The following is a 27449-nucleotide window of genomic DNA, read 5'->3' as shown; positions in this document are numbered from 1 at the left end:
GGTGGGAAAAACATAATGGACAAAACCGACGATGTTGTTTCACTGATTGAGTGTGTTAATTTTGCTGCTAATAAGCACAAAGATCAACGAAGAAAGGATCAAGATGCAACACCTTATATAAACCACCCAATTGGTTAGTATAGGGCACATATACTATAAATCTGTGTGGGTTTTATTGTGTTTTGAAAGCTAGGCCTAGGTCCGGAAGTTGTTGTGGTCTGTCACCGTGACACCGCCACTATATCCCAGCCCTATGTTATTTAAGCACCCATAAGTTTTGTAGGCCTAGCATTTCTTTTCTTCTTATTATCAACATTTTTACACATTAGGCGTTGCTAGAATACTCACCAATGAAGCAGGCATAACTGACACTGCCACAATTCAGGTTAGATAATAAATAGATACATTTTTCTTTACTGAAGGTGAAAATGTAATTATTAATTAATAATATTAATATATCGTCTTTTATATTATAATCTGTTGTTGGAATGTCGTTTTACTTTGAAAGTTTTACTATGTTCTGTTTTATTTATATTTATTCTGTCCAACGGCGTAAACACCTATTAATTAATGTAGAATCATAAATACAAAACATTTAATATAATATAATTTAATAATTTACACAGTATTGAAACGAAAATGTGTGTGTTGATAACCGAAATATTTGGCCTAGCGCCCTCAGTTACAATGATCATTTGTAATTCAATGTTTACTAATGACATTCATAAAAGGGTGAAATTGAGGCATCAACCAAATTAAATTATTTTTTTAATCTACACTGCAATGAAAATGGAACTTTTTATATGAGTTAACTAAGCCTTTATTTAGAAGAACATTAGTAATGTCTTTAACAATTATTTTAAAACAATCATTTATCATGTGCCACATGAGCATGCGACTCTCTAAAATGTTCTGTGTTGAGCTTCGAAGGTTGTTTGTTTTTCTGAATATTTGTAGTGGTATTGTAAATGTAAAAGTACGCGAATATTAATATGCTCAAACTTTGATCCAATCCCTAAAACGATCAAGTAAATTGTATTATTTTACCAAATGTGTGCAGGCTGCTCTTCTTCATGATACGGTTGAGGACACGAACACAACGTTTGATGAAATCGAATCGGCGTTTGGTGCCGAAGTCAGGTCGATAGTTGCCGAAGTTACCGATGATAAAACACTGCCGAAAATGGAACGCAAACGATTACAGATCGAGAACGCGTCGAAAAAGAGCCGGAAAGCGAAACTAGTCAAACTAGCCGATAAGCTGTATAATCTTCGTGATCTTGAGCGGTGTACCCCGGAAGGATGGACCCGAGAGCGTGTAGATGATTATTTTGTATGGGCAGGCAGAGTTGTTGACGGTCTGCGTGGTACCAATTTACAGCTAGAAGATGAACTTGATAAACTATTAGTGAAAAGAGGCGTTCTTACCGATAGTAGCGTAGAAAATAAATGATTATGGAACTTATTATGTTTGTTAATCAAATTGAACGACGGTAGTAAGCAAGGAATTCGATGATTTTAAACGAAGGTGCATGTCTCCCTCTCTCTACCAACTTTACCCCCTCCCCCACCCTTTAACTTAGCTAATGGTTAGACACCAAACTTTGTAAATGTTAAAACACTTCATATAGTACAGTGTCCTGCTTATGCCTGTAAAATTAATTACCAGTTAACATAGGGGATATTTTTACATGATGGCTGCATATTAAGTTTCAAAATCATGTAATGTAAACTATAATAATTATAATCATTAACCTTTTAGAGTGATGTTAGTCTGATTTTTAAACTGGAAAAATGACCGAATGTTTTTAAGTTGAAGTTTTGAAAGAAAAGTAGCATATTAATTGTGTAATATAAACAAATGGATGAGTAAACAATTATTTGTATACACTGTGTTAAATCTGTTCCTCATATTCCTCATCATTTCAACAATACACTAATTCCCCCGTGTGTCGGCCCAAATTAATATTGTATTGTGTACTTTATTACCTGAATTTAATTTTCAGTCTATTTATTCTTATCTTCTTGTACTGTATTTATTTTGTAATCCTATTGCATACGAACCACACAATCCATGTGAAATGAACAAGCTGGCTTTCATTGATTGAGGATACATTTTAAAAGAGGGTCACAAAATGTATTCGTTTCGTGTGTTGCTGGAAGCGTCAATTGCAGGTTCACACGACGTGCGTTGATTTTGTTTTCATTTAGAAAATACCGATTCTTCTCCAGTCCATACTCGTGCTAAAACCTACCTTCAGGTAATATACAAGACGGCGCCGTTCAATTTGTTATATGATTTTCCATTATTCCACAAAACGGTTAAATGATATTGCAAACTAGGCCCTAATTCATAAAAACAGTTCATTCATTTATTTGGTCAAAATCACAAATTTCAATACAAAATGATTTAATTATTATATGCAATTCAACATAATTAAAAAAGTATAAAATTGGTAAAACAGAGAAAATAAAATCCGTGTTAAAAATCATATGTAGGGCCTAAGCTCTTCATATCATTTTCCTATGTAAGCTCTTCATTTCAACTATGAGTTGTATTTTGAGTCTTTTTATACCGATTAAATAAACATTTAGAAAATTAATAAAATAAAACACTAACAATTGTAAAAATTACATATAAAAAGTGATAAAGGTAAAATATAGAAGTAAGGGTAAAATAACAATAAAATAAGCGTTAAAGAAGTGTCATAAAAATGTAAAAGTATTAAATTGATTTTGACCAGGATAACCCAATAAAACAAATTACACATGTTTATTTCCGTTCGGGTCCTGAAATAAATAGTTACCGTGACACTTGTAATAGGCCCAATGCTAACTCTTTTAGTGTGCTTCGTTCATTATTATTATTGGGTCTCGAATGTGTTTACTAATATTAGTATTGTGTAATGTAAAGCATATATGTCGTATTATAATTGTAATAGACCTACATAATCAGAGTTAACCGAATTTCATATGGCAAACGTGTAATATTACGACGACATTATTTCATATGTCGTATACAATTTCCTATTGAAAACTGATTTTACTGTGAATTTAATTACATCGCCAATCACATATTTTGATTGAATCGTTTGAGATATTAACGCCAGCGGCGGATCATACATAGAAATGGAAAGTCCAAGTAACCCTTTTTGAAATTAATTGATCTCATTAACATTCCGTAGTAAAATAAGAATAATAATATATACACAACGTAAGAACATTACATATATTCTGAGAAATTCCAAGTATGTAAAATTGTTTTCCTTAAATTAAATTATATAAAATCACAAACTGTTCTTCTTTTGGCGTTTATTTTTCAATTATTAAAAAAATAGTTAGAAGACATGTGGGTGTATTATGTGAACTAATTTAAATCATCAAAACTAATAGTCTATAAATTACATTAGTAATTAAAGATGTATTGTCCCCCTGAAAAATAATTCTTTTTTTTGTTAAATACCATTTTACAGTCACATAATAGTTATTCAGTTTGACCAAAAATTGGATCGGAAAAAATTATTTACCTGAAAAACAGTAATTTAAAGCAAAAAAATAGTCAAATTGGCTGCCAGCCAATGGGTTTTTGTTTGATTTTAACCATTTATTAATTTATTTTATACGTGAAAACATTATTTTGTTCGTTTTCTTTCTACGAAGGTGATTAACTTTATTAGAACTGCAAAATAACCTATTCAAAGTCTGATTTAATTCATTTTCAGGTTTTTGGGGAACAATACATCTTTAAACTTGAACGTTATCGACACAGAGGGCGCGCTGGCAGTAAGAAAACTATTTGCCATAATGTTATTCTTTTTATGATAGGTTAGCAGTAATGATGCTATGTATTTTGCTGGTTAACATGCTTGCCTTCCAATATCATGGCTCATTGATTTAATTCTGCTCAACTGCTGTGAGTGTTCAGTTTTCATTTCCTTTCGCGCGCGCCCCAATGGATCGCCTTAAGACTCAAGGCAAAGACTGCTATTTTATTCATGTGTTGACTGGTAGTAGATATAGATATTATAATGATAATCTGTCATACCTACATGTACACTCATTACCCGGTCCCTTTAATCATATGGTGTTCTTGGTAGTAATAGTGCGAAATACACATGTGCACGATTAACATCGTAAGAAACCAGACCCCTACGGAGACTGTGGTTCTTATTACCATATCCTGTAATAAAATTAGCACCATACAAATCCCTCAAGATTCAGCCTTTGACAGCGTCCGTATAAAACACCAGTCATGATGCTGTTTCCACCTTCTCAGTTCAAATCCAATTTTCCAATATTTTCCTTTTTTTTTATTGAATTGTATACCGGTATCGCTTTGTTTCGATTCTACACGGCAATTCGGCTTAATATTCGTAAATGAGAAACAGTTTGGCACACATGGCGTTTCATATCTGTACTTTGCTGTACTTGAGTTTCGAAAATAAATCAAAACGCTCGTGGATGGCGCCAGTAGTAGTACAGTACGTAAAACAAAAATAAATCTTAGCGACGTATGGCAAGTCCATGTCGCTCCAAGACAGTAGTAAAAAGTTTTAAAGTATTCTTGAATATTACATAATCTGATTTCTGATCTGATCTCTCACTAACATATACCGTATTATAAGTTAGTGATGTATCGGCTATTAATGAATACTATAGTAGTCTGTTCTCCCGTGTATACGTGTTAATTGACCACGTCTTTAAATTGTTTTTTAATGACTTTAGGCTTAGCGTTATAGCTATAGTAATTTATGAACCTCGGAGAATGTTGTTTGCATCAGTGGAATAGATATCTAACGTGGGATGCAAATTTTATCTGTAATACCGAATACTACGGCATACTGAATAAAATAATGTTACATCCTTATGTATCGGCTATAATATAATGCCAGTAGATGTTATATTCCATTTTCATTAGTTTATTTGGGATTATTTTTCCTTATAATTTTAATCATCAATAGTTGCATCATTCCTTCCAGATATCATATTATTCATCATTCAAAAAATAAGTATCAATATCGTCATTTTTTGCCATCAACAAAATCGTCGAAAGAAAACAAAATATTGTCATTATCATCATCGACACCAAACAGCAGTACCAATCACCATATCAATATTCTCATCATGTTCCATCATCTCTCTTCATTCATTTTCTTTATTTTAATATTATTTGTCGACTCCCCTCTCGAAAAATGAAATTTACATTATCCTTCCTCTCAGTACTATCGATTATCAAATGTATATTTTGAGGATTCCCATTAAGCTCTGTTTACACTATCAAACTTTGAAAAAAATGTGATGTGCCCATATTTGGACACGATGATGTCATATCACTACCATATTTGGGCAAATCACACCTTTTTTAAAAAACTTGTTTGATAGTAGACAGAGCTTTATACTGTGATATTTTTTAATCTGTCGATATGTCAAAACCTCATTGTGTTTTATTAACGTTTGTGTTGAACAGGAATTTATGATACTACGGCGTCATGAAAAGCTTGGCAACCGTACCTTTGTCCAGAGTATTAATTAAATGCCAGTATCGTTGCTTATTTATTTTAACCAATGTGATCTCACACCCACTTCAAAATGTCACAACGTATTATTAATCTAGATGTTAAATCAGTTTGTGTTATTCCAATTTGAGTCACTCTGTCGAAGACGCTTTCATTGGCTTTTGTTTTATTCTGTTTGGCGAACATTTGTTGTGTTCGGTTTTTGGTTACCTAATATTCGTGTCCTAGATTTTTTTAAGCACTTAGGTATCATATTATTAATAATTATTAGTATTACACCATATTAAAATTTTGAATCAATAACCAAATGAATTTAATATCATCATAGTAAACACTGTATACCAATATATACAGTACATTTGTTTATGAACTAATTGTTACGCATGAAGTACATAAATATACCAACAAAACGTCTATAAATAAATAGTTCTTATATTTGAGATAGGCAGTCACAATGCAAATGATTCAGTCGAGTTCCATGAGTTTTGAATATGCCACGAACTTAGACCTAGAATGAACAAATTTAAATTTTCAAAGTTGCCTCATTAGTCAAATGATTCGGTCGAGTGCCATGAGTTTTGAACATGCCACGACCTTAGGCCTAGAATGAACAAATTTAATTTGTCAAAGTTGCCTCATTAGTCTGAATAAATTGATAGAGTTTTTGGAAAACTTGTATCTCCCTGGTTAATTTGCTTTACGTTGCAATATACCATTTAAAGATACATAGTCGTAGGAATTCAACTTGAAATAGGTAATCACCGTGATATCGACCATGTAATTTGTTTGCATAACAACTATACATAAACTCTTGGTATTTTGTCAGAATAAATTCATCAAACTCTGTGTTATTAAGGTTGCTATTATCAACTAAGAGGTTAAGAGATGATAAACTATGTTTTCAATACATACTGAATACAATCGATTGGAAATTTAACATATGAGCTCCAATTTATTACTAATCACCGCTAAACCGTACGTGGATATACGGTAAATTATATGAAAAAAAAATGAAATGCGTTATAGGCCTATACAATTTAGTAGCATTTTGGCGTATCGTTTCTATCATAAAGATAATTAAAGAGAGGAGATGAATCTAATGTGGACAGAAAGAGTACCGTATAGATAGTCGACAAAAGGAGATATAGTCGACAGAAGGAAAGATAATTGACAATATAGGAGAGATAGTCGACAGGACAGATAGTCAATAAAAGGAGAGATAGTCGACAGAATGAAAGATAGTTCACAAAGGGAGAGATGCGAAGAAGGACGATAGTAGACAGAATGAGAGATGTCGACAGAAAGAGAGATAGTCGACAGAAGAAGAGATGGTCGACGAAAGGAAGATAGTCGACAGAATGAGAGATAGTCGACAGAAAGATGGGAGATAGTCGACATGAGAGATAGTCGACATAAGGAGATATAGTCAAAAGAATGAGGATTGTCGACATAATGAGAGATAGTCAACAAAAGTAGAGATAGTCGACAGAAGGAGAAATAGTCGACAGAGGAGAGATAGTCGATTGAAAGAGAGATAGCCGTTTGAAGGAGAGATAGCAGATTGAATGAGAGATAGCTGCCGACAGAAGGTGAGATAGTCGAAAGTAGGAGAGAAAGTCGACAGAAGGAAAGAAAGTCGACATAAAGTGAGATAGTCGATTGAAAGAAACGAGTCGACAGAAGGTAGAGGTAGCTATCGACAGAATTTCAATTGTACAAATTGTAAGCCTACTTTTGAAAAAAAAGACAATTATGAAATTTTTCTATATTTTGGCATATTATTATTATAAGAAATTAAGTACGCTACGTATACAATTAAACAGGTGAAAGAAATTATAATTATATATCTTGTTTACTTGTTTTTGTCATTAATAGACCAATTTGAATGTTTCCTCTTGTTGTTTTGACAACATTATAATATGTCTACGTTATTAACATGTTTACAATTAGTTGAGTCTTGACGTAAATTATATCTCTTGTTTCGGATTAAATTATATTTTTTTCCCGTGTAATTTATGATAAAATCTTAACGTTTTCGTCATTTGACCTTTAATTTAATCTTCTTGACTGTGTGCATTAAAATGGCATAGTTTTCTGACATCAAGTAAAGTCATCGCATTGATTGGAATTTAAGTTAATTTTACCAATCTAATCAACGGTATTTTTGTTTAGGTTTGTAGCATTGCACCCGATTCTCGTACTTGTACATCTAGAGACAACAAACAACATACCTGTAATTTCTTATTTTATGAATACTGTAGTAATAATACTATGATTTGTTAAGAACAAATCAACGGTGCTTAAGGCGTTTGTGGAAAAATCAAAAGAAAAGCTAAGCCATTAACCTTAAGAAGAAAGTACCAAACCCACATAACTGTATTCTATACTAGCAATAGGTACACAGACTGGCTATTCTATAACTCACATGTATTCTCAGTTATGTGACTATCTATTACCAAAGATATATCTATTCTCCCACATGGGTTACTGTGTATGTAATCTGACATTGCTTTTCTGCAAGCCAGCTGTTTGGTTGAATGATTAGTGCTTTAGCTTTACAATCGGAAGACAAGGGTTCGAATCCACTCGAGGTGTTTTATTTTATAACTATAGTTATAGATTATTAAAAGTTAATATTTAGTTGACATGTACATGTGTATTGACGGGGCTGTTACCATTGCTTCACATGAAACTGAGGCTACAAACTGGGCTTCGTCGTGCGTCGCAAAATATTGCGTTATTTTACGAGCCCTCGTTGTGCATTGAACTCTATTTGTGTATTACGGCGATAATTACGGTTCCATCCATCTCGTCAGTAATGTCTTCTTTCATTTGCATAATTGTATCAACTGTTGTTTTCAATTTGTTTAATGCGTATCATCCATTGTATTAGCTTATTAATGTCAATTTTCTGTAGACAATAAAAGATCGTGAACTTTCATCAATCTCATAGAAAACCAGAGACAAAATGTAAACCTCCTTGATTTCTAAAATAGATCTAATTGTAGTGGAAATCTTTCGGGCATAATGTTTTATGAACCATGTATTATGGTACGAAGCTGTTTCTATTGCAAATCTCGTGTACGTGGATTGTTATATTTCATGGGTTACGCTTTTTGCCTGATCGTGATCAATAAATATTCCATGTCCTTAATTATTGATTCAAATGTTACTGTAATTTGTTCCATGTCGAAAGAGATGAATTCTCTCATTCAAGCAACAGCTTATCCACAATAAAATAATTGATAGTAATTGAGACTATAATAAAAACGCTTCCATTCAAACTGACATAAGTCGAACAGCCAATCAGCTTGCATATTTTTTCTGTCACCTTTCTTTTATTAAAGCGTCACCTATTAGATTTAAACTGCTTGAACTTTGCGTCAATTATGACCATTAATTGAATTGCAGATTTCCACAAGTGCATCTAAACTTAATTTTATTGATTTTTTCCGTGCGTAACCACTGTGAAAGGATTTACCGTGTTTGAGATTGCGAGTATTTATAAGTGCTGTGAGTTTGAAATAAACAAGAAGTATAGATGGTAAAGTGAGGATGAAAGTGATACGTCTTAGTGGTCTGTAAATATTAGCACTATTACTGGATAGTCTTAATAGAGAATGTACACATAAAATCGTAGAAATCTGACATTTCTTACGAAACAATTTAATAACAATGTTTCTGAAGAAGACACGAACTTGTTATTGGCAATCTGAAGTAATCTGAGAATTTATATCTAAAATTGAGAACTTGGCAAACTTGTTTCATATATGATTCCTTTAAATGCAAAAAAATAAATATATAAATCATACTTTATTATTATTTTTTATTGCCAAAAAAAAAATAACAAAACACAAAAGGCCACAGGCTAAGTTGACATGATAAATGCAACTCTCTGTCCCCTTTCCCAGTAGACACCTATTAAAATATAATCAAATTCAAATATCAATATGCTGTAGGCCTATTTATCATACAATTTCATATTAAATCTTTGAAGAAGACTTTAATGAAAATGAGAAAAAATGTACACAAACTTGCAGCAAATATAACTAATAAATAAACAATGCACAATCAAGTATAGTTTACTCGGACCATGTAGAAATTAGACTTATTTCTCCATGCTCGGACAACTTAATTATTCATCTGGTATCTGTAGGCCTACCTGTAAATATTTTAATTTCTCTTGTTTTATCTCTCTGGATTTTATAACATAATTAGCAATAATACTAGAATAAATGTTAAACCACAATATGTATGTACATAAATAACTAACAACATACTTACAATCAAAATAAACATTAAACTAATGATAAATAACAATTATTGATTAAACAGCTAGTGTCTAGTCAATTCATTATATTAATATCGGAGACGGTCTAGTTCCGAACAGATGATTATCACCGAGTAGTACATTCTATTGTAACAATTGAGCATTGTATTGAAATAATAATAACAATTATTGAAATTGAAAAAAAAAGATACTGCAGATATATCAAAAAAATCAATAACATCAGTTACTGTTGATAAAGAAATCAAAGCAAACGCAAGAATCTTTGCTTACCATTATTGGAATCGTGTAGGCGTTTATTTAATGATATTTTCGATAGTAATCCTCGCCTTGTGAATTTAAAAATAGATTTCGAGTGAATTTAATATTTCTTGTTTGTTATTAGCTGCTTTATAGACACTTCAGAGGAAACATTACCAAAAATATTTGCTATACGTTGATTTGCGGCATTTTATATCATTTGTTCTATATACGTTTAACTCTGTAAAAACCACTATACACTATAAAAAGTTTCACAATGATCGATTCTCCCTTCACAATTGTTATCATTATTTACCGTACATTGATATTATCGACAATAATATCATTAGTAGTAACACTAAATAATAAACATGCAATCTTCGTTGACTACTACACCGATTTAAAACGTACCAAACTCAAACTCAGTGGTCTTGCTGTTTCCCGATAGTCATCACTGTAGGCCTATACATCACTTCATTATAAGCAAGCGATTTAGTTTCATTTTCGATACAATGAAACCTAAATTCAAATTAAATGTAATGTATAATGTTTAAAAACATAGCAAAAGCTATAATAAAAATATCATGTTTTAAATAACTGTAAATCGGTACATTCTAGCTCGACAACTGTCAACAAATGGTGTCCATCACTGTTGCTCTGGCTATAAATGAATAAATAAAGTGAGCGTTTGATTTTTATTATAAATCTATTATACATTAATAATAGTGATGGTGATAGTGAGTTGGAAAAAATGCTTGATTCTTCTATTCAAGGTTAGTTTGGGCAACATTCATTCCAGAGCAACATAATCAATATTATTTTGAACAATAAATCATAAAAACACGTTCATCATGAATGTATATTAGGCTTAATCAATTTTAAATTGCCTGAAATTTAACCAATATAACATTTTCTCAATCTGCTTTGTCGAAAGTTCCGTTACACAACATCAATAATATGTTCAAATAACATTCATGTTTAACAAGTTTGCGACACAATAACATAATTACAATAATGGTAAAAGATGCGCACGTATCTAATATTGATTTTGGTTGAACCTTAACTAGCTTATATACTATCTAAACACACTTTTGTAGTCGTCGTGCGTCTCAACAATTGAATAAACATTATTCTAAATAGTAAAGCGTAAAAAAAACATTATAACAAATTACATCGATGACTTTGTAATTCTTTACTGTTTTACCTATTTTTATAATGATTTATTTTGTGAAGCTGATTGTACAACTGTTCGATGACTATAAAGAAAGAAACAGGAATTTTTCTTTCAGAGATATTGTTAATTATAGACATAACATTATTTAGGCCTTTCTATTCTGGTTAAACTCAATAATGTTATAAGATGAAAGTATAGGTAAAGTTTGATATTTAGGATCGAGTCGAGTAAAGAAATGATTCTGCGCATGCTCTGAAGCTGCGTAGTCAACTGCCGCGTTTGAAAAACTAAAGCGCAACATAGTAATTTCTTTATTAATACAATTTTATAATTTATCAGTTACTGTTGCTTCTTATTGTCTTTGTCTTGTTGTAGGAATCAGATGTACAGTATTTGTTGCCGATGGACTTACGTCCACACCAGGGAAGAGTGAAATTACAATCTAATACACTAATCTGTATCCGGCAAACTTACCACCGAAATCCGTGCTCAGTGTGAACGGGGCAGGATACACAACTAAAGCTTGATTCCCACTAGGACGCAACGCAAGGACGTAAGCGCAACGTAAGTGATTTGACCAATCACAAGCGATGGATTACTCGAATTGTCGCTTGTCGTTGGTCAACTCGCCTGCGTTGCGACTACGTCCTTGCGTTGCGTCCTAGTGGGAGCCAAGTAAGCCAATAAATGTTACGCCGCGTGACGAACGCACGCGTGAGTTGTCACTATTTCTGGATGTTCGATTGCCACGTTTCCTAGCTTTAACAATCCCACAAAAAGCATTTATACTTTGTCCGTTTTAACAGGTCAATGCACACAAGCTTATAAATCTATATATTGATCCACCAAACATTTATTAACAATTAATTCTTCCTAATGTAAATATTTGTTCAAGAATTAGCAAGAAGCAATATATTTGCGTTTCTGCAGACATTAATGCGTCTCGTATTTGAGAGAACAAATGAGTGAATTTGCATGCAATATTTTGATAAATGAAATTAAATTATCTTAAGTAGGATATATTAATAACGATATCAATAAAGTGACGGTAATGCTGTATCATATTATATTGCTTATAATGACTTTATTTCTTAGATTTGCCTTATTAATTTTAAGATAACATGACTAAACTAACAATCTTTGGTAACTGTTTTATAATAATAATAAACCATCGCTTAGTTTTATATGATGTCGAAAATTGTGATAAATAATAATAAAATAATAGTATCGAATATTTATAAAGCGCTCTACAAAGAACAGCGTGCCTATCAATGTTAACTTAACATTTAAAATTATCAGGAAAAAATCAATAATTTGAAATATAAAAATGATCTATAAAAACAAAACAAAACTGTTTTGAAGCAACTATTGCGCATAGAGTATCATTGCTGTTAACTCGCAATGCTAATGATAATAATTGTGATTGTAAAACTCCGGATGATGCTAAGATTAAGATAATAATGATAGACAATAATGATGTTGTTAATAGGGAGCTTTCGATTTGAAACGACCGCCGACGACCAAAATTGACCTGACCTAGGTTGGTCGTCGGTCTTCGAATCGAAAGGCATCGACGATGGTGACATGACTCATTTATCGGTGATGATATTTATAATAATGATGAGGATGATTACCATGGTAAGCATGATCGTAATGTGTTCATTAATTTAATTGTCAAAATAAAACAAGTTTAAAAATAACAGAATCCATCTATTAACCTAGTTAAAAACATATTACCATGGCAACCAATTAAACACGATGACTACATTGAAATGTAGTTGAGTTAGGTTCTGTCGATGATTTATCGAATGGATTTCAAATCAATTTTGAGAAAAATTTAAATTCGGTTAGATGATCTATTCAACCTATATTAAACAAGTAAAATACTAGCAATGGTAATTAACGGTCGTAATTCATTTTTTCTAAAAAATAAATTTTTGCCGATAGGCGAGATGAAAAATATAGGACATGTTACTTTGTTTAAAGTACTCGTCTTCTAATGCTGTTTGGAAAGGACAGTGGGGAATTCTTTTATATCTATAATTATTGATTTTAAAATCGTGTATAGTACAATTTCGAACAGACAGCGCGAACCTTTAATTCACCTTTTATCCGCGACATTGTTTCGTTCGAACATATTGTTTTAAACCGTGCGTTTCTATCGTTCAGAATTAACTAACTTACTTACTAAACTTATTTACGTACAGCAGAACCCCTCCTTTTAAACCCCTAGTAAAGAATCCCAACGAAAGAAAAGTATGGTTTAACACTAAATCTACTGTCTATTCAGGGGACACTATATTAAGTGTATTTTTTGTTGCGTCCTGTCCTGTTTAAAAAATAAAAATGTTATATGATATCTTTTGGTGTTCGTTAACGCTATGAAGCTTCGATGACATGGATTTATCCAAGTATTTCTGGTTGTCTTGAAGTTTTCTTCACGTATGACAATATTTCTGTGAGTATCGTGGAAAATTCCGTAATACAAGAACACATGTGTATCACATGTGGCGCATGTGTATCACGTACGGTTAGGCCTGTCATACACGCATAACATGTGATGTGATGAGTTACGGAAATTGGCTATTTGATTTATTTCCATATCATACATAACGAAAAGAAACACAGATAAGACGCAATCATGTTGTATGGTATCAGGGATAGCCTGTGATCTGTGAAATTGTATAGATACAATAGATAATGATAGTTTAATCAAAGACAATATTTATTGAGATTACACGTGATTTTAGTGTACTTTTCTCGCTGCTTTGATCTTTATTGATCGTTGTTGAAAGTTGCTATATCTACCTACGGTATAGTGAAATAGAATACATCTTCAGTCTCTGAAATCAAATGTTAGATATTTTATTGATTTGTTAATGTTTTAGATCTTGTCAACTATTGAGATAATAGTAATATTTCACTATCAGCACATTTCTTTGTAGCATTAATATTAATTAATATCACAAACCTAAAGATTACATCAATGTCTTTAGGCAAGTGCTTACTTAAAGCTGGTTTCTTACTACCTAATATACGTACTATTGATTTCTCCTCATGGGTGTACTTTTTTTGGATGAAGTATGTATTATTTAGTGAATGATTAAAACGATTAAAACAATTATTTTGTTCTCTTCTCAGACGTAAACACCTTAAAAGTAAATCAGCATCCATCAATTTTGCATTCGTCCAGCAGCGGTGTTTCGACAGATGAAGAAAATGAATCTGAGTAAGTGAAGTTGTTTTATTATGATGATTGTTTTGTCAATACGTATTCATTATATTTTGCATACCAGCCTATAGCCCGGATATGACACTCTTTTATGTGTGACAAGTGTGTAATAATGTGCCAATCCCCTGAAATCCGCCCACCCCAAAAAATCCCCCCAAAACAACGTTCAATTATTTATTTATACTTTACTATACTACGCATAGAAAGGATACTGTAACGCTCTATGACATCACCTAACTACTTTGATAGCTTTAAGCGTAAACTAAAAACGTTTCTTTTCCAACCAGTTTATGGAACATAATTTCGATGTACAGCGCTTTTGATAATGGTTTTATTCTAAGAGCGCTATATCAAATTTGTAATTGAATGTAATATAAATACAATTTTATTGTATGTTTATTACATTATCTTTACATGACAGCGTAGTGACGGCATCTATTGTATTTATTACATGTTTACATGAAATTCAGCCGAAGACTATAAATTTAATTAGAAGAGTACAATGCATTCTCATTTAATAGCAAAACAATTTGATCTATTCTGCTTATTTTGGTATTCCAGATTCATGTACGAAAGTTTATTGAATTATTATGTGCCTTCTCACAGATAGAAAACAATTAAGAAATATTTTTATTTATTATTAATGTAAATTGTTTTGTAGCAGTAATTTAATTCGAGTATACACGCTAGAGAGTACCAGGCTGGTGTTTTGTAGATGACAAATAAGTTGAATTCAACAGTTTTAAAGAAGCCCCATGTATACTACAAAGGTGTGCCTTGATTCATTTTTGGGACATTTTCATTAAATTGAAGCTTTCTCCATATTAACTTTGTTGGGTCCACATGATTTGACACTGGACTACAATACCTCTTCTTTAGAAACTTAGCTCTCAGCAGCTGATGACATAAAACTGAACCGTCACTACTTTATACGTTAGTACTGTACTGTAAATAGGTTAGATTAATTTGTTGAATTGTTACCTTCTTAGACACTGAATCATGTTACACACGTCCTAAAATATCACTTATTTATCAAAAGATTGTTGAAATAAACCAAAACTGAACTCATAATCTTAGAATAAGCAGCCAAGACGAGCCATTAAGCTAATTACAATGTAAGACTAGCAAGTTAGTGACAAATATATAAATCCAGTTGGCATATTCAGGTCAATTAGCATGGCATTAAATAAACAGAAATATAAACTAATTACAGAACAGAAATCCCTTTACAAATTAATACTTTAAAATTAGGGCAACACGTATTCCATCGCGAATATTAAAGGCCGCGAAATTCTTTGATTTGCAATTTATTGAGAACAAAAGGCTTTATTACTTTCAGAGATGACAGAGATTTATGGGTGGTTTAGCAAGTGATTAGTGTTTTATGGAGTAGAAGATGTTAAACTCCTCATTACATGTCCTAAGCTTGTTTTGACATCTTAGTTTAGTCCATAATTGGCCTATTTATTATATTTATACGTCATTTGCTGCTTGGTAATAATGTTGTTTATTTCTAGTTTGGTTTCACCCAAAATTGATGTAAAAATGATACATTTTCAAAGATTTGAAGAAAGAACATACATGTAACATTTCTAAAGATATTTCTTCTTATTTTATATTGGATGACCTCTGGACTGTTCTCCAAAAGGAATGCTCAGCACACCCTACTATTTTCGGATAGCGAGCGATGTTAACATAACACGAGCGATGTCAACTTGACATAGTTATGTCCGTCCTGGCGTGCCATACAACTCTGTATCATGCACATATGCGATGTATATTCATGTGACCAACTGCTTTTTGTTCTATCCAAAAGGGACAAGGCAATACTTTTTTAAAAATATACATTAAACAATATAGGCCTACTATTAATAGGCATTGTTTCATAGTAACAACAATATTGTTATTTTAAATAACAAGAATTGCGAATGGTTGAGATATCGATGATTTGAAAAAAAAATATTGAAAGATCATTTATTGTAAAGATTTTTATAATGACCGAGCTATTAAAACCATAACGTACCACTCACTGGTGTATTCCAGTAGAAGATAATTCTGAAGATTATTGTAAAATATTTATGATTAAAGAACCGGTTAATAAATGAACACAAATGAATGAGAAACTTACTCTGCAATATGTCGTATTCTTAGGCAATTGTGAACATTACATAACGTTTCGATGGAGCTACTGTAAGAGCACTGATGCGTCAGAACGGACGTGATACTAAATCATATCAGCTCCTTAAGTGGCTGCGTTTTCCCTTAATTATCTCACAATCGTTTTGGTGAAAATGAAGAGGTTCTGCCAATGGCTTAAGTCGTCGACATTTTGACGTACCTTCACTGCACCAGAAAAGACTTTAAGCTAAATTACTGTTGTATGAATTACTCTTGAGATGTTTAAAGCAGGGCACACATCTTAAGGTGTTGCCGTAGAGCAATTAGTGATCTACTCAATCGTAACACAGTTATGTGTTTTGTATGTTAATGATTCGGACTCTTATAACCGTTGTTTTTTCTTTCATAAATATTATTCCTATAAGGTGTGTATAATAGATGTGTTTGTAAGAAACAAATCCGGAGAAACAGAATGACTTTTCATGAAACTGCTGCGAGTTAGAATGGCGCGTCGTGAAAACCGAAGTTCCTGCAAGATCTCTCCAATTATCACGCAATCTTAGAAGGTTTTTGATTTTGGATAATTCGCAATTACATTATTCTAGTCCATTGCTGTGATATTAAACGGTAGTAGCTTCATGATTCATGTTCCTTCTGTAATTATGCAGCCAAGAACAAAGATACCTATTCTAATTTAACTGAATTTATTGTAATTGTATTCATATAAAGAAATAATTAATGTCGAATATTCAATCTTGACACGATGGCGTGCACACAGTGTATTCATTGCTTTTAGATTTATACTTTTCGGCTTTTTCGCTGTATATTTTGCTGGTTTTCTGTTTCATATCCCTCCTGGAAAATATCGAAGCACAGTATTTTAAAATTAATTAAGTAATTCTTATTTATTATATTTCTTTATAAAACAAATCGTTTATGTATTGGAAAGGCTAATATTATATTTAAATTAGCTGATGAAAGTTTCGAACTAAGACAAAGATACGATACAGAAGATATTATTATTCACCAAAGTAAAATCATAATTAAGCAATTGACTTCTTACGATAACAAACATAAACCATAAGTAATTGCCATTAGTAACAATTAATAAAAGTAATTTTTTGTTTAAAATGTATCATGATGAGATAGTTGTGATTATACGTATGTAGGTCTCATCTTTTATTTGACTGTTGTAGCCTATATATCAACACGATTAATTGAGGAACGATGAACTCCCTCCGCGTCGTGCCAATATTACACTTGTTTTATGCATTGTGTAATAATGTGCTAACAAGCGTCCCAAACATTTCCAGCTGTGATAATTGACCTAGTTATGGGCTAATATTAACACTTCTAAGTTTATGATGTGATGTTATTAGCATTAAGGTCCTGTTGACGTTCCATAGCCCATCCAGCGCATGTAAACCTTACACATTTAGTGTTACCAACGTGTTTTTGTCCTAGTATACACATTTCTAAGATATTTTCAGTGAGTTAATGGTTCTGCCTACTAATATAGTTGTTTTCCATAAACACGAGGTTTTCATGTCGTTTCAGCGAATTATAACTGTCAACTTTTTCCAACAAACTTGTCTCAAGATTTATTTTTCTGCTGTGTGTTTTTGTTCATAATTCTTTTAACACTATCATCCGCGTTGCATTTTTACATGTTTAACCTTTAAAGAAAATATATAATCGCATTGCATTAGCGTACACGATACAACATGCAACATATGTGTGTAAAGTTCGAGCTAGTTTTCACTCGTATATAATATCATTGTCAAGTCTGTTGCGTATTACTTATTTTATGTATTATTTTAACAATTTTTTTATGGTCGTAGTATTGAATTCAGTAAAGCCATTAAGTTTGGAACTTTGACCTCACTCTAAAATTATTTATAAATGTCAGGCCCTTAGTTGCTAGTAACGTTAATAATAATTGTATTTGGCTCATTCTTTAATAGTATTTTTCAGTTATTTTCTGCGTAGAATCAAAGAAAACGCTTAATACCCGTTGTCAGAAATATTAAGGAAACACTCTTCGTGTTGCTTAGCCTGAGGAATTTCTTCGTTACGTCCTCCAATTGATAACTATAAGCTTTAAAATTGTTATTCCAGAGGCAGTATTTTTTGCCAAAAAAAAAATTGCATTCAAACGACATGCAAAGCACACACTGTACTGTGTGACATCAGTATATACAAGACTGTTCCGATACACAAGCACATGAAAAAGCAAAACACATGATTGTCATTCATTGTTACTCATACACGCTATAGTGGCAATCGTTTTATCGGCCAATTAATAATACAGGTAATACTGTAATAGTAATTGTCTTTCTAGGAAAAACATACTTGCGTCCGGCGGCCGTACTAGAATAAACTACACGCTAATAGTGGCAATCGTTTTATCGGCCAATTAATAATAAATGTAATACTGTAATAGTAATTGTCTTCCTCGTCTTTCTAGGAAAAAACATACATGCGTCCGGTGGCCGTACGTGAGTAAAACGCACTTGAATAAACTACCACTATTTTGCAAAAGATAGGACTTGCCATTGACCCCAATAGGAAGAAAGCAGTACGGAGTTACTGATTTATCATTCTGTATATTCCGTACATCATTCGTGCTGAAAAAAAATAAACCAATTTGTATAACATAAAATTCTCATATTTTATTTTATCATACTGCAGCTGTTGTGTGTATAACGTGTCTTTAAAAATGTTAAGCAAGCTATAAAATATTTTTTAGTTAGTCATGTAGAATGTTATTTATGCATGCAATTATATAGAATAAACAGTACATTCTCTAGGAGACCCCAAATAAAGCGAAATAACTTGTAATAATGTTTGCCACCCATTATAGGCACTGAGACAATTCACAAATCGGTCGGTGGGATAGGGTCAGTGGCGTAACGGCTATGAGCGCTCACTGGCTAAATCCATGGGTCCGGATCTTATGGAGCCCCTAAGCGGTGTCCAGAGTAAAAAAACACCAGGCCTCCTGCGTTGGAGGACCACTTGGGGTTCCTAAGCCAGGGGCCTCGGGCCTCTGCGTTACGCCACTGAATAAGATTCGTCTTATGCCTCGCATGTTGTAGAAATAAAGTCATTGAATAATAATAAATGCATCACAAATATTCTGTTGGGAATCGACTGTAGCATGGGCGTTGTTGACATTTATATCGTTTTTGTAATGAAAAAAACCCTAGATTCGGGCTAAGGCTACACATTAGTCTAATCAGACTACGTCAAATTAACCCAACACTGATAATGCCCTATTTAGCTCCTAATTACAATTAATCGTGTTAACCGTAATTAAATTCGAAGACACAAATTGGATTTATATTCCATTAGCCGGCAGAAAAACTGAATTCAAACCGATTCTCGGTATAGTACCTTCAATTTATATCCTGCAGTATCATAGGCAATTTGTGAGATACAAAGTTTTTTGTAGACATGTGTGAAAACGAGAGATGACACCGTATATAATCTGCATAGAACTTACAAGGACACATTCAGGACCCAACAAAGTCACCCTTAAGCTTGGTTCCCACTAGCGACGCAAGTAACGCAAAGACGTATTGACGCAAAGTGGGAACCGACGACGCAACAGTGCTGCAAACATCGCAGGTTTGATTTCACGCAGGCGGGGGAAAACACAATTATTGAAAGGGCATTTTATTACGTTGCGTAGGTTGCGTTACGTTGCGTCGCTAGTGGGAACCAAGCTTTAATAGCGGTGTCCGCTAATGGCCGTAATGTTAAAACATTTCATTAGTTCATTTCACGTGTAAGTGTCCTCTTTATAGGATTGTCCTTTAAAAGTTGTTATCCAACGGAGGGGTTCAGAACTTATTCAAATAAAAACAAGGAACTTAATTGGACTATTCATATTAGATTGAGACGAATACCACCATCATATCTATTTTGCATCCATTAATGAATGAAAAACTCCTTACGGGGAAAGATGAATAGGTTTGATTATTGCTCTTTTGTAGTAAAACACATCCCATATAATTAATGAAATCTGATAATTAGAAGTGAGTTATAAATAGGAGAAATCTTCATAATTTTAATAACAACCAAGGTTGAAAGTCGCATAAAAGTATCCACTGATTAATAAACTTGTCGAATAGCGAATCCAAGGCTAAAGTCTTACGAGAAATATATTAATTGAGGCTAACGGACTATTATCCAGTAGTTTATAACTGAACGAGATTTGGTAGCAAAACAATTTTAAGTTCCATCAGTAGAATTTTTTGGACGTTGAACTCAAAGAAGAGGCGGCCAATCCCTATACTCAGACTGAGAGACTCGAACCTTTTTGATCAACCTCTCCAAACTTTCCATAACAAAAACATTCATTAATATTAATTTATAGTATGATATAATTTATGGTATACCACGGATATTTTTTCTATCCATAATTAATTTTCTGTAAGTTTGTTCATATCTTACACTTTACGAGTTTCTGAATGCGACAGACACACGACTACATAAATTAACTGTCACAACAAGTTAATTGTTTTCTATTATTTTTTTTTACTCAGAAAGAAATAAAACTGTGAGCTATTGTGTTTCAAGGTATAATGTTTTTAAAAGAAACCGCGGCGCCGATGGCAACAAACGTAAATTTAACTAAATGAATGTTAAAGCTAAATATTGATAAAACCAGCATATTGTTAATTGTCTTGCAAATGAAGCATAATGGAAATAGACATACCTAATACAATACTAATCAATTTGAATACATTATGAACTTATTTTGCTATAGGATATGTGACAATATATTCAAAAATATTGTTTATAATTTGATGCTTTTGACAATGTAAGCGCCTTGAGCATTTTGGTGTATTTGTGCGCTTAACCATTATTGCTAATGTAACAGCCGCACTGCAAAAATATAAACAAACAACTAGCTCTCACCATGGAGATTTAAAATAAAATACCTCCAATCCATGCTGTCACAAACTAAGCGGAATACTTGGAGAAATGTAGATAGCAACAGAGGGCGTTCTATTTATTATTTCGGTTCATATTGAAGATTAAGATAACTCGAGATTTTAATCAGCTTTTTTGACGTCACCATTATGGTATGTTGTTATACGTAATAGATAAAACGATTTGTTAAGAGCACACATCCACCCTAGTATTTGGCAAACAATTAATAAGTATAAGATAAAATAAAAAAATAAATAACAGAACGATAACTTGAAACTGTTGATGTTACCGTACAAACAATTATTATATACATAAATTTAAACATACAGAGAAAGTACAGTATACTGTACTTTGCAAAGTCAAGCTACATAATGGAAATATTTTTGACAAAGCTGACTTCCCTAGTGTTTCGAAGCATATGTAAATGACAAAAAGGTTTAATCATTATACATTAGACTTTCTATCAAACAGTGTATCGCAGTATTACAATCTAATCTCATTCTAGAATTTAATTATTGCCTCGGTGCCTAGATAATGAAAGACAAAAATCAATATTAGTTGAATAACGATTACAGTTCTCTTTATAATAGCTGACATAATCAGAAACGTTAATAATATTAGTGAGGTAAATGACATTTTAAATTAATTCTATCAAACATCTACGAATTTTTCTACCGTAAATCAATTATGTATATGTATTTACTGCAGTGGGTATTTGTATTACTTATTTGTATTTATACTTTTCATGCTTTATTCGTAACACGATGCTTTCTCCCTTCGCCCTAATATTGTTTATAAAACAAGTTGGGAACTAACGTATGTTAGTCCAGTGTTAAGTATCCAAGTATATGCAAATGAAATCCACTTGACATTCAAATTTCAATTATTAAACAAACGTCTAAATAACATTGTGAAGTATCGAATACTATATTATGTATCATAAAAAGTATTTTCTGAAACATAGACATTTAACTTGCACATGTTCTAGATAACATTGAGAACTGCAAACAACCTGAACTGAATGTTAGTAACAGAAAACCTGCACACTTAGGCCTATTAGTTCAATACAGAATACGTTACGCTATTTACTATTTTAAAGGGTTAATCCACGAGTTTTAACATATCTATTGTGTATTGTAAAATATGTCTAAACTTGTTTTATTTGTTTTCAACAGCGGTAAAGAAAAGATGGTGCTACATATGTTAACAATTTCACCAAGATTAACTATCGTTCATGTAAATTTGAAGCATTTTTTCATGAGGAAAATAGTATTAAAATCGAAACCGAATCGAAAGAACAATCAATGTTTCATAATAATAAAAGTATACGTTCAAGACGCTCGTTCTGCTTAATTATAATTTATATTTTATAATATTCAATAGAAAATCAAACCCGGAACATTTAGACCCACGACAAACAGTTCCCATTACAGGCCACAGATACCTAGAATCTCCTTCTCGCTACCGTAATGAGGTAGTAGTGATCGCTATGTTATGAGGTTGCTGACTGTTTTCTTGGGAGTTTTAATACACTGAGATCACCAAAATCCTGCCTGTTTCGTAACTAGTTCTATGACCTATATGTAGTGCCTATTGCTACTTTAAATGTCAGAACACACGTTGAAAGTAGCTACAACTGTAACATTTGCACTACATACGTTCATTACTCTTTACCGTTAAGAAACAAGTCGTAGAAGAGTTGTTCTTTGTCATCGAGCTTGTAGAATTTTTGTAAAAATATTTTCCTGATTGCAAGTAATTATCCGTTGCGCATACGGTTGCAGAATAACTTGCTAAAGATAATTGAACCTAGCAGGCATATAGCATTTAACCATTATTAACTAATCTATGTGTGTTTTTACTATGAAATTCGATCAACATCACCAGGATTTTACTATTCAAAGATGTTGGGGTTTTGTTGTGTTGGCTTTTTGGAGGACATAATGCAGTATATTGTAAATGAGGCAGTGGTTAATTTTCTTAATAATCAGTTTAAATGTTATTGTGTATTTGTTAAAATTCTACCAATGTTTATGTTTAACTTAACGTTTAGTATATATCTTATTTAATAAATTCCGTATAAAATTGTTAATTGTCAGTGCAACAATACATTTTGTAATACTGTTTGGAAAATTAGGCCTACACGTAAACAAAACATCACAATTTATCGTATTTATCATACATGAACATTATATAGATATTCCAATTAAATTAATTGAATGCCAAATAATGCGTGCAATTAATCAAGTTAAATGCATGTTTTATTTATGTAAATATAGAATAAGCTATGGATAAAAGTTAATCCATATATAAGCGATGTCTTTATTGATAATTGGATACTATTATGAGTTGATAACTGCGTATCGATGTTTATCTAATATGTAATAAATGATAAATTGTAAATTCTAAAAAAAATGACAAGCATGACCTCTTACCCGAAGGGAAGTATTGTTTGGAGAAAAAAATACGTGCTGCTTCTGGTTCCCTTTTTATGCTTCCAATATGAATATGTTTAAATCCTCTCAGACGTCATATGACGTTACTTGGTACTTGATCCAAAACAATTCGTAAAATTATTAGATGTAATGCCTAAGCATGGACCTACAGTAGGTCCATGGTCTAAGTAACGTGGGATTATTAGGAGTTGTTATCTCATAAAATAATAGTGATGACAATGTAATATCAATTAATCTGACTAACTATCTAATTATTCAAACTTTATGTGGCAAAAAAAATGCGATGTGCCCATATATGGACACAATGATGTCATCAGTACCATATTTGGGCATATCACTACTATATTTGGGCAAATCAAAGATTTTTTTGGTCAAACTATTTGATAGTGTATAAGACACGGCTTTAAGATTAGGATTTATTTTGTATCTCATTTATTACTGACATTTCGGCCGTCAACAACAACCAAGCATAAAATTGATATGTTGTCATTTTACACTGCTCTTGTAGTGGATGCAAATGTAAAAACAATTACGGTGTTTAGTCCTCATACACGTGTATCGTGTCTAAACAACGAATTAAATGGTAATTACACGTTAATAAACTGAGCTTGTTACTGTCATCTATTTTGATTATGGTTTTTAGTATTCCAAAAGTCACTCACATTTGAACCCTAAAAAGATGTGTTTCTATTAATCCATCAACATAGTCCTAATTGCCAGAGTAATTGCCAATATAAAATTGCTAATCATAAATTATATTTGTAATGGATTGTATAAATGGATTTAAACTATATACAATAAAAAAAAACCGTCATAAATCATTTGACATTTATAATGAGAATGTACTCTAATGTATAAGACTGAAAATCAAGTTTTTATTCAGTCGTATTATATAGGCCTAATATACGACTGAATTGAAAACAAAGCAAAACATTCGCTTCAGTCAGTATTTCGACGGTGCGGGATGCGGGACGTGATTTATTTTTTCCTTTCACATAAGGGGTCCCCAACTTATGTACGAAAAAAAAAATCGCGTGCGGGAAAAGCAATGAGGCGATTATATCTAAATATAGCTAACTATAGCCTTCAAAAGCATTTGAGTACAGTTCCCCTTATAACTATTATAAAATTAACGAATTAACGGAAGATTCTATTTGCAACTACCTAGGACCGTGTAATCATTGTTCCGGAACGGGAAAGAAAGCACGTCATAATGTCCCCGCATGCGCACAATGTATTACCGTAATGTACGACGTAATTCAGTAGTTCTAAGTCGTCGCAAATCGAAACACTCTATTATTACCTCCGCCAAGGAGGTTATATTTTCACCCTGTATGTTTGTGTGTGTGTGTCTGTTTGTTTGTCCGTCTGTCTGTGAACAGCATGGAGGCCACAGTTTTTATCCGATTCTCACCAAATTAGGCCACAATGATCTATGCCCCAAAAGCTCGGACGAGTTCGAATTTGAGGGGAAAAGGTCATAGGTCAAGGTCACAACTAACAAAAAACTATTTTACTGCCTAGAGACCACAGTTTTTATCCGATTCTCACCAAACTTAGCCACAATGACCAATGACTCATCATATAATTGTGTTTACATTTTGAAGGTCCAGGGTCAAAGATCAAGCTCCACAAAAAAAAAGAAATAAAAAAATTTAAAAAAATAATTTTAAAAAAATAAAAAAAAAACAACCTCGGCGGGACTTGAACCAGCAATCTCAACTGTGAGAGGCTGGATACATAACCATTACACCAAACTCTCATCCACAACTTTGTAGTGTGCAGTTAGCCTATTTACACTTACAACTAATAAAAAAAAATATATATATATATATTTTCCGGGACATTTTATGTAGGGGAATTTTACAGTAGGCGGAGGTTTGTACTCTCGGAGTACCCTCTAGTTTTTAAATGTGTATATTATAAATATTGAATAATCAGCATTAAAACCCGAAAACAAATACCCCATTAAAACAACATTGTTGAGGAAAACGATTAATTTTATTCAACACATAACACATTATACAAGGAAATCAATATTGGATACAATCAATTATTATTGTTAGTAATGCCAGGGTAATTTACACAATTGAACAATAATATTTATTATAATGTATTGCTTTATTAACAAATTTATATATGAATTGTACTTCTGTTAACAATAAACATAGATCGTTGTAACATTATCTGAAATATGTAGTATAAGGCTTTACAGTATAATCTAATAAGAGAATAGTCAACAAATACATTCAACTACTGTTTGTATTTAATACGTGGTTCCAATAGAGACGCAACACAACTACGTAACGCAACTTAAGGGATTTGACCAATCACAAGCGATGACTTATTCGAAATGTCGCTTGTCATTGGTCAACTTGCGTCTACGTCCTTGAGTTGCGTCCTAGTACCAAGCTTAATAACGATATTGCTGATAATAATGATGACTGTTGATGGTGATGATAAATGTTAAAACAGTTGCCAATGATAATGGGGTTTTTGTCAGAGATGATAATGAGAATGGTGTTGATCATGATGATTAGTAAATGATGATGATTTGATGATAATTTGATAATAATTTTGTTATGGCTATGTATGTTGTTTATTATGACGTCAGCAATCATGTCGATGATTATAGAATTAAAGATGATAATGATTATTCAATTAGTTATGAGTGATAGAAAATATAGTGAAAAAATAATAATGATGTTAGTGACACTGACGATCGATATTGATGATGATGATCGATATCGAATAATAATAATAATAATAAATGTGTTGACACTCGATACAACATTGATAATTAAAACTATGTTAATAATTGAAATTTTCATTAATTGCAATTGTGTTTCTGTTGGTTGTTGGTCGTGATGATAATATTGAATAGAATAATGCCATTATATTAGATCTAATGGTTATTCTCGATAGCAATTGTTGATATTTATGTTGATAACTAATGATAAATAATGCGTATGATGTTGTTGGAAGATGACTATGAAGATGATGATGATGATCATGACGTTGGTGTTAATGATGGTGATGATGATGATAACGATGATGATCATGACGTTGATGTTAATGATTGTGATGATGATGGAATTGATTCGGTTTGTGTACCAATGATGGTGATATATTCCTTATATATCATATGTTATAGCCGTGAGTAGTCTATTCATGTAATTAGATTAGTCGATATTATATTGAAAGACATATACTTTCGCCTCTAGTGCCAAAGCCAAATAATTATGTAGTCTTATTTAATTCTAAGTTAATCTAGGTCAGCCCACTCTTAACCCGGCCCACTCAGTTTTTAAAAAATACACCGTGTTTTTAACTGTGATTATCCCTGACAGCGCGTTCCAGAAAGAAACAACTCTGTCTACAGGTTTCGGTATAAATTAATAATTGTGTTGTTTATTACCTTTACAAATTATTCATAATGTATTGAATACTTAAGCCAAAAATCTCTCATACATGTTATTATCGG

At 32.3% G+C, this 27449-nt stretch overlaps 3 protein-coding genes across 3 annotated transcripts in view; all 3 read left to right on the top strand.

Annotated features, from left to right (window-relative positions):
- The window catches only part of LOC144842077 (sperm microtubule associated protein 1-like), an 86235-nt gene extending 66110 nt beyond the window's left edge, over window positions 1-20125 (top strand). Inside the window, exon 4 of the mRNA XM_078698457.1 lies at window positions 20104-20125. The gene's annotated coding sequence lies outside the window, so the exon portion shown is untranslated. The remainder of the gene's footprint in view (window positions 1-20103) is intronic.
- LOC144841910 (coronin-2B-like) overlaps window positions 1-27449 on the top strand; it is a 114115-nt gene that overhangs the window by 2893 nt on the left and 83773 nt on the right. Inside the window, exon 3 of the mRNA XM_078698207.1 lies at window positions 14360-14447. Coding sequence (XP_078554333.1) covers window positions 14360-14447 — 88 coding nt within the window. The remainder of the gene's footprint in view (window positions 1-14359; window positions 14448-27449) is intronic.
- Window positions 8-1874, top strand: LOC144842137 (guanosine-3',5'-bis(diphosphate) 3'-pyrophosphohydrolase MESH1-like). The gene is made up of 3 exons (XM_078698522.1): window positions 8-133; window positions 330-385; window positions 1061-1874. Exons 1-3 carry the CDS (start codon window positions 16-18, stop codon window positions 1451-1453), a joined length of 567 nt encoding a protein of 188 aa, XP_078554648.1. The 5' UTR covers window positions 8-15; the 3' UTR covers window positions 1454-1874.

Source organism: Antedon bifida, chromosome 1 (assembly GCF_963402885.1).
Source record: "Antedon bifida chromosome 1, ecAntBifi1.1, whole genome shotgun sequence".
Lineage (NCBI taxonomy): Eukaryota > Metazoa > Echinodermata > Crinoidea > Comatulida > Antedonidae > Antedon > Antedon bifida.
This window is presented reverse-complemented; position numbering and strand designations above follow the sequence as displayed.

Bases quoted from the DNA above. Each gene is read 5' to 3' on its own strand.
- LOC144842137 (XM_078698522.1), top strand. From the start codon at position 16: ATGGACAAAACCGACGATGTTGTTTCACTGATTGAGTGTGTTAATTTT. The intron at 134-329 runs GTTAGTATAGGG...TTTACACATTAG, and splicing joins TTATATAAACCACCCAATTG to GCGTTGCTAGAATACTCACC. The intron at 386-1,060 runs GTTAGATAATAA...AAATGTGTGCAG, and splicing joins CTGACACTGCCACAATTCAG to GCTGCTCTTCTTCATGATAC.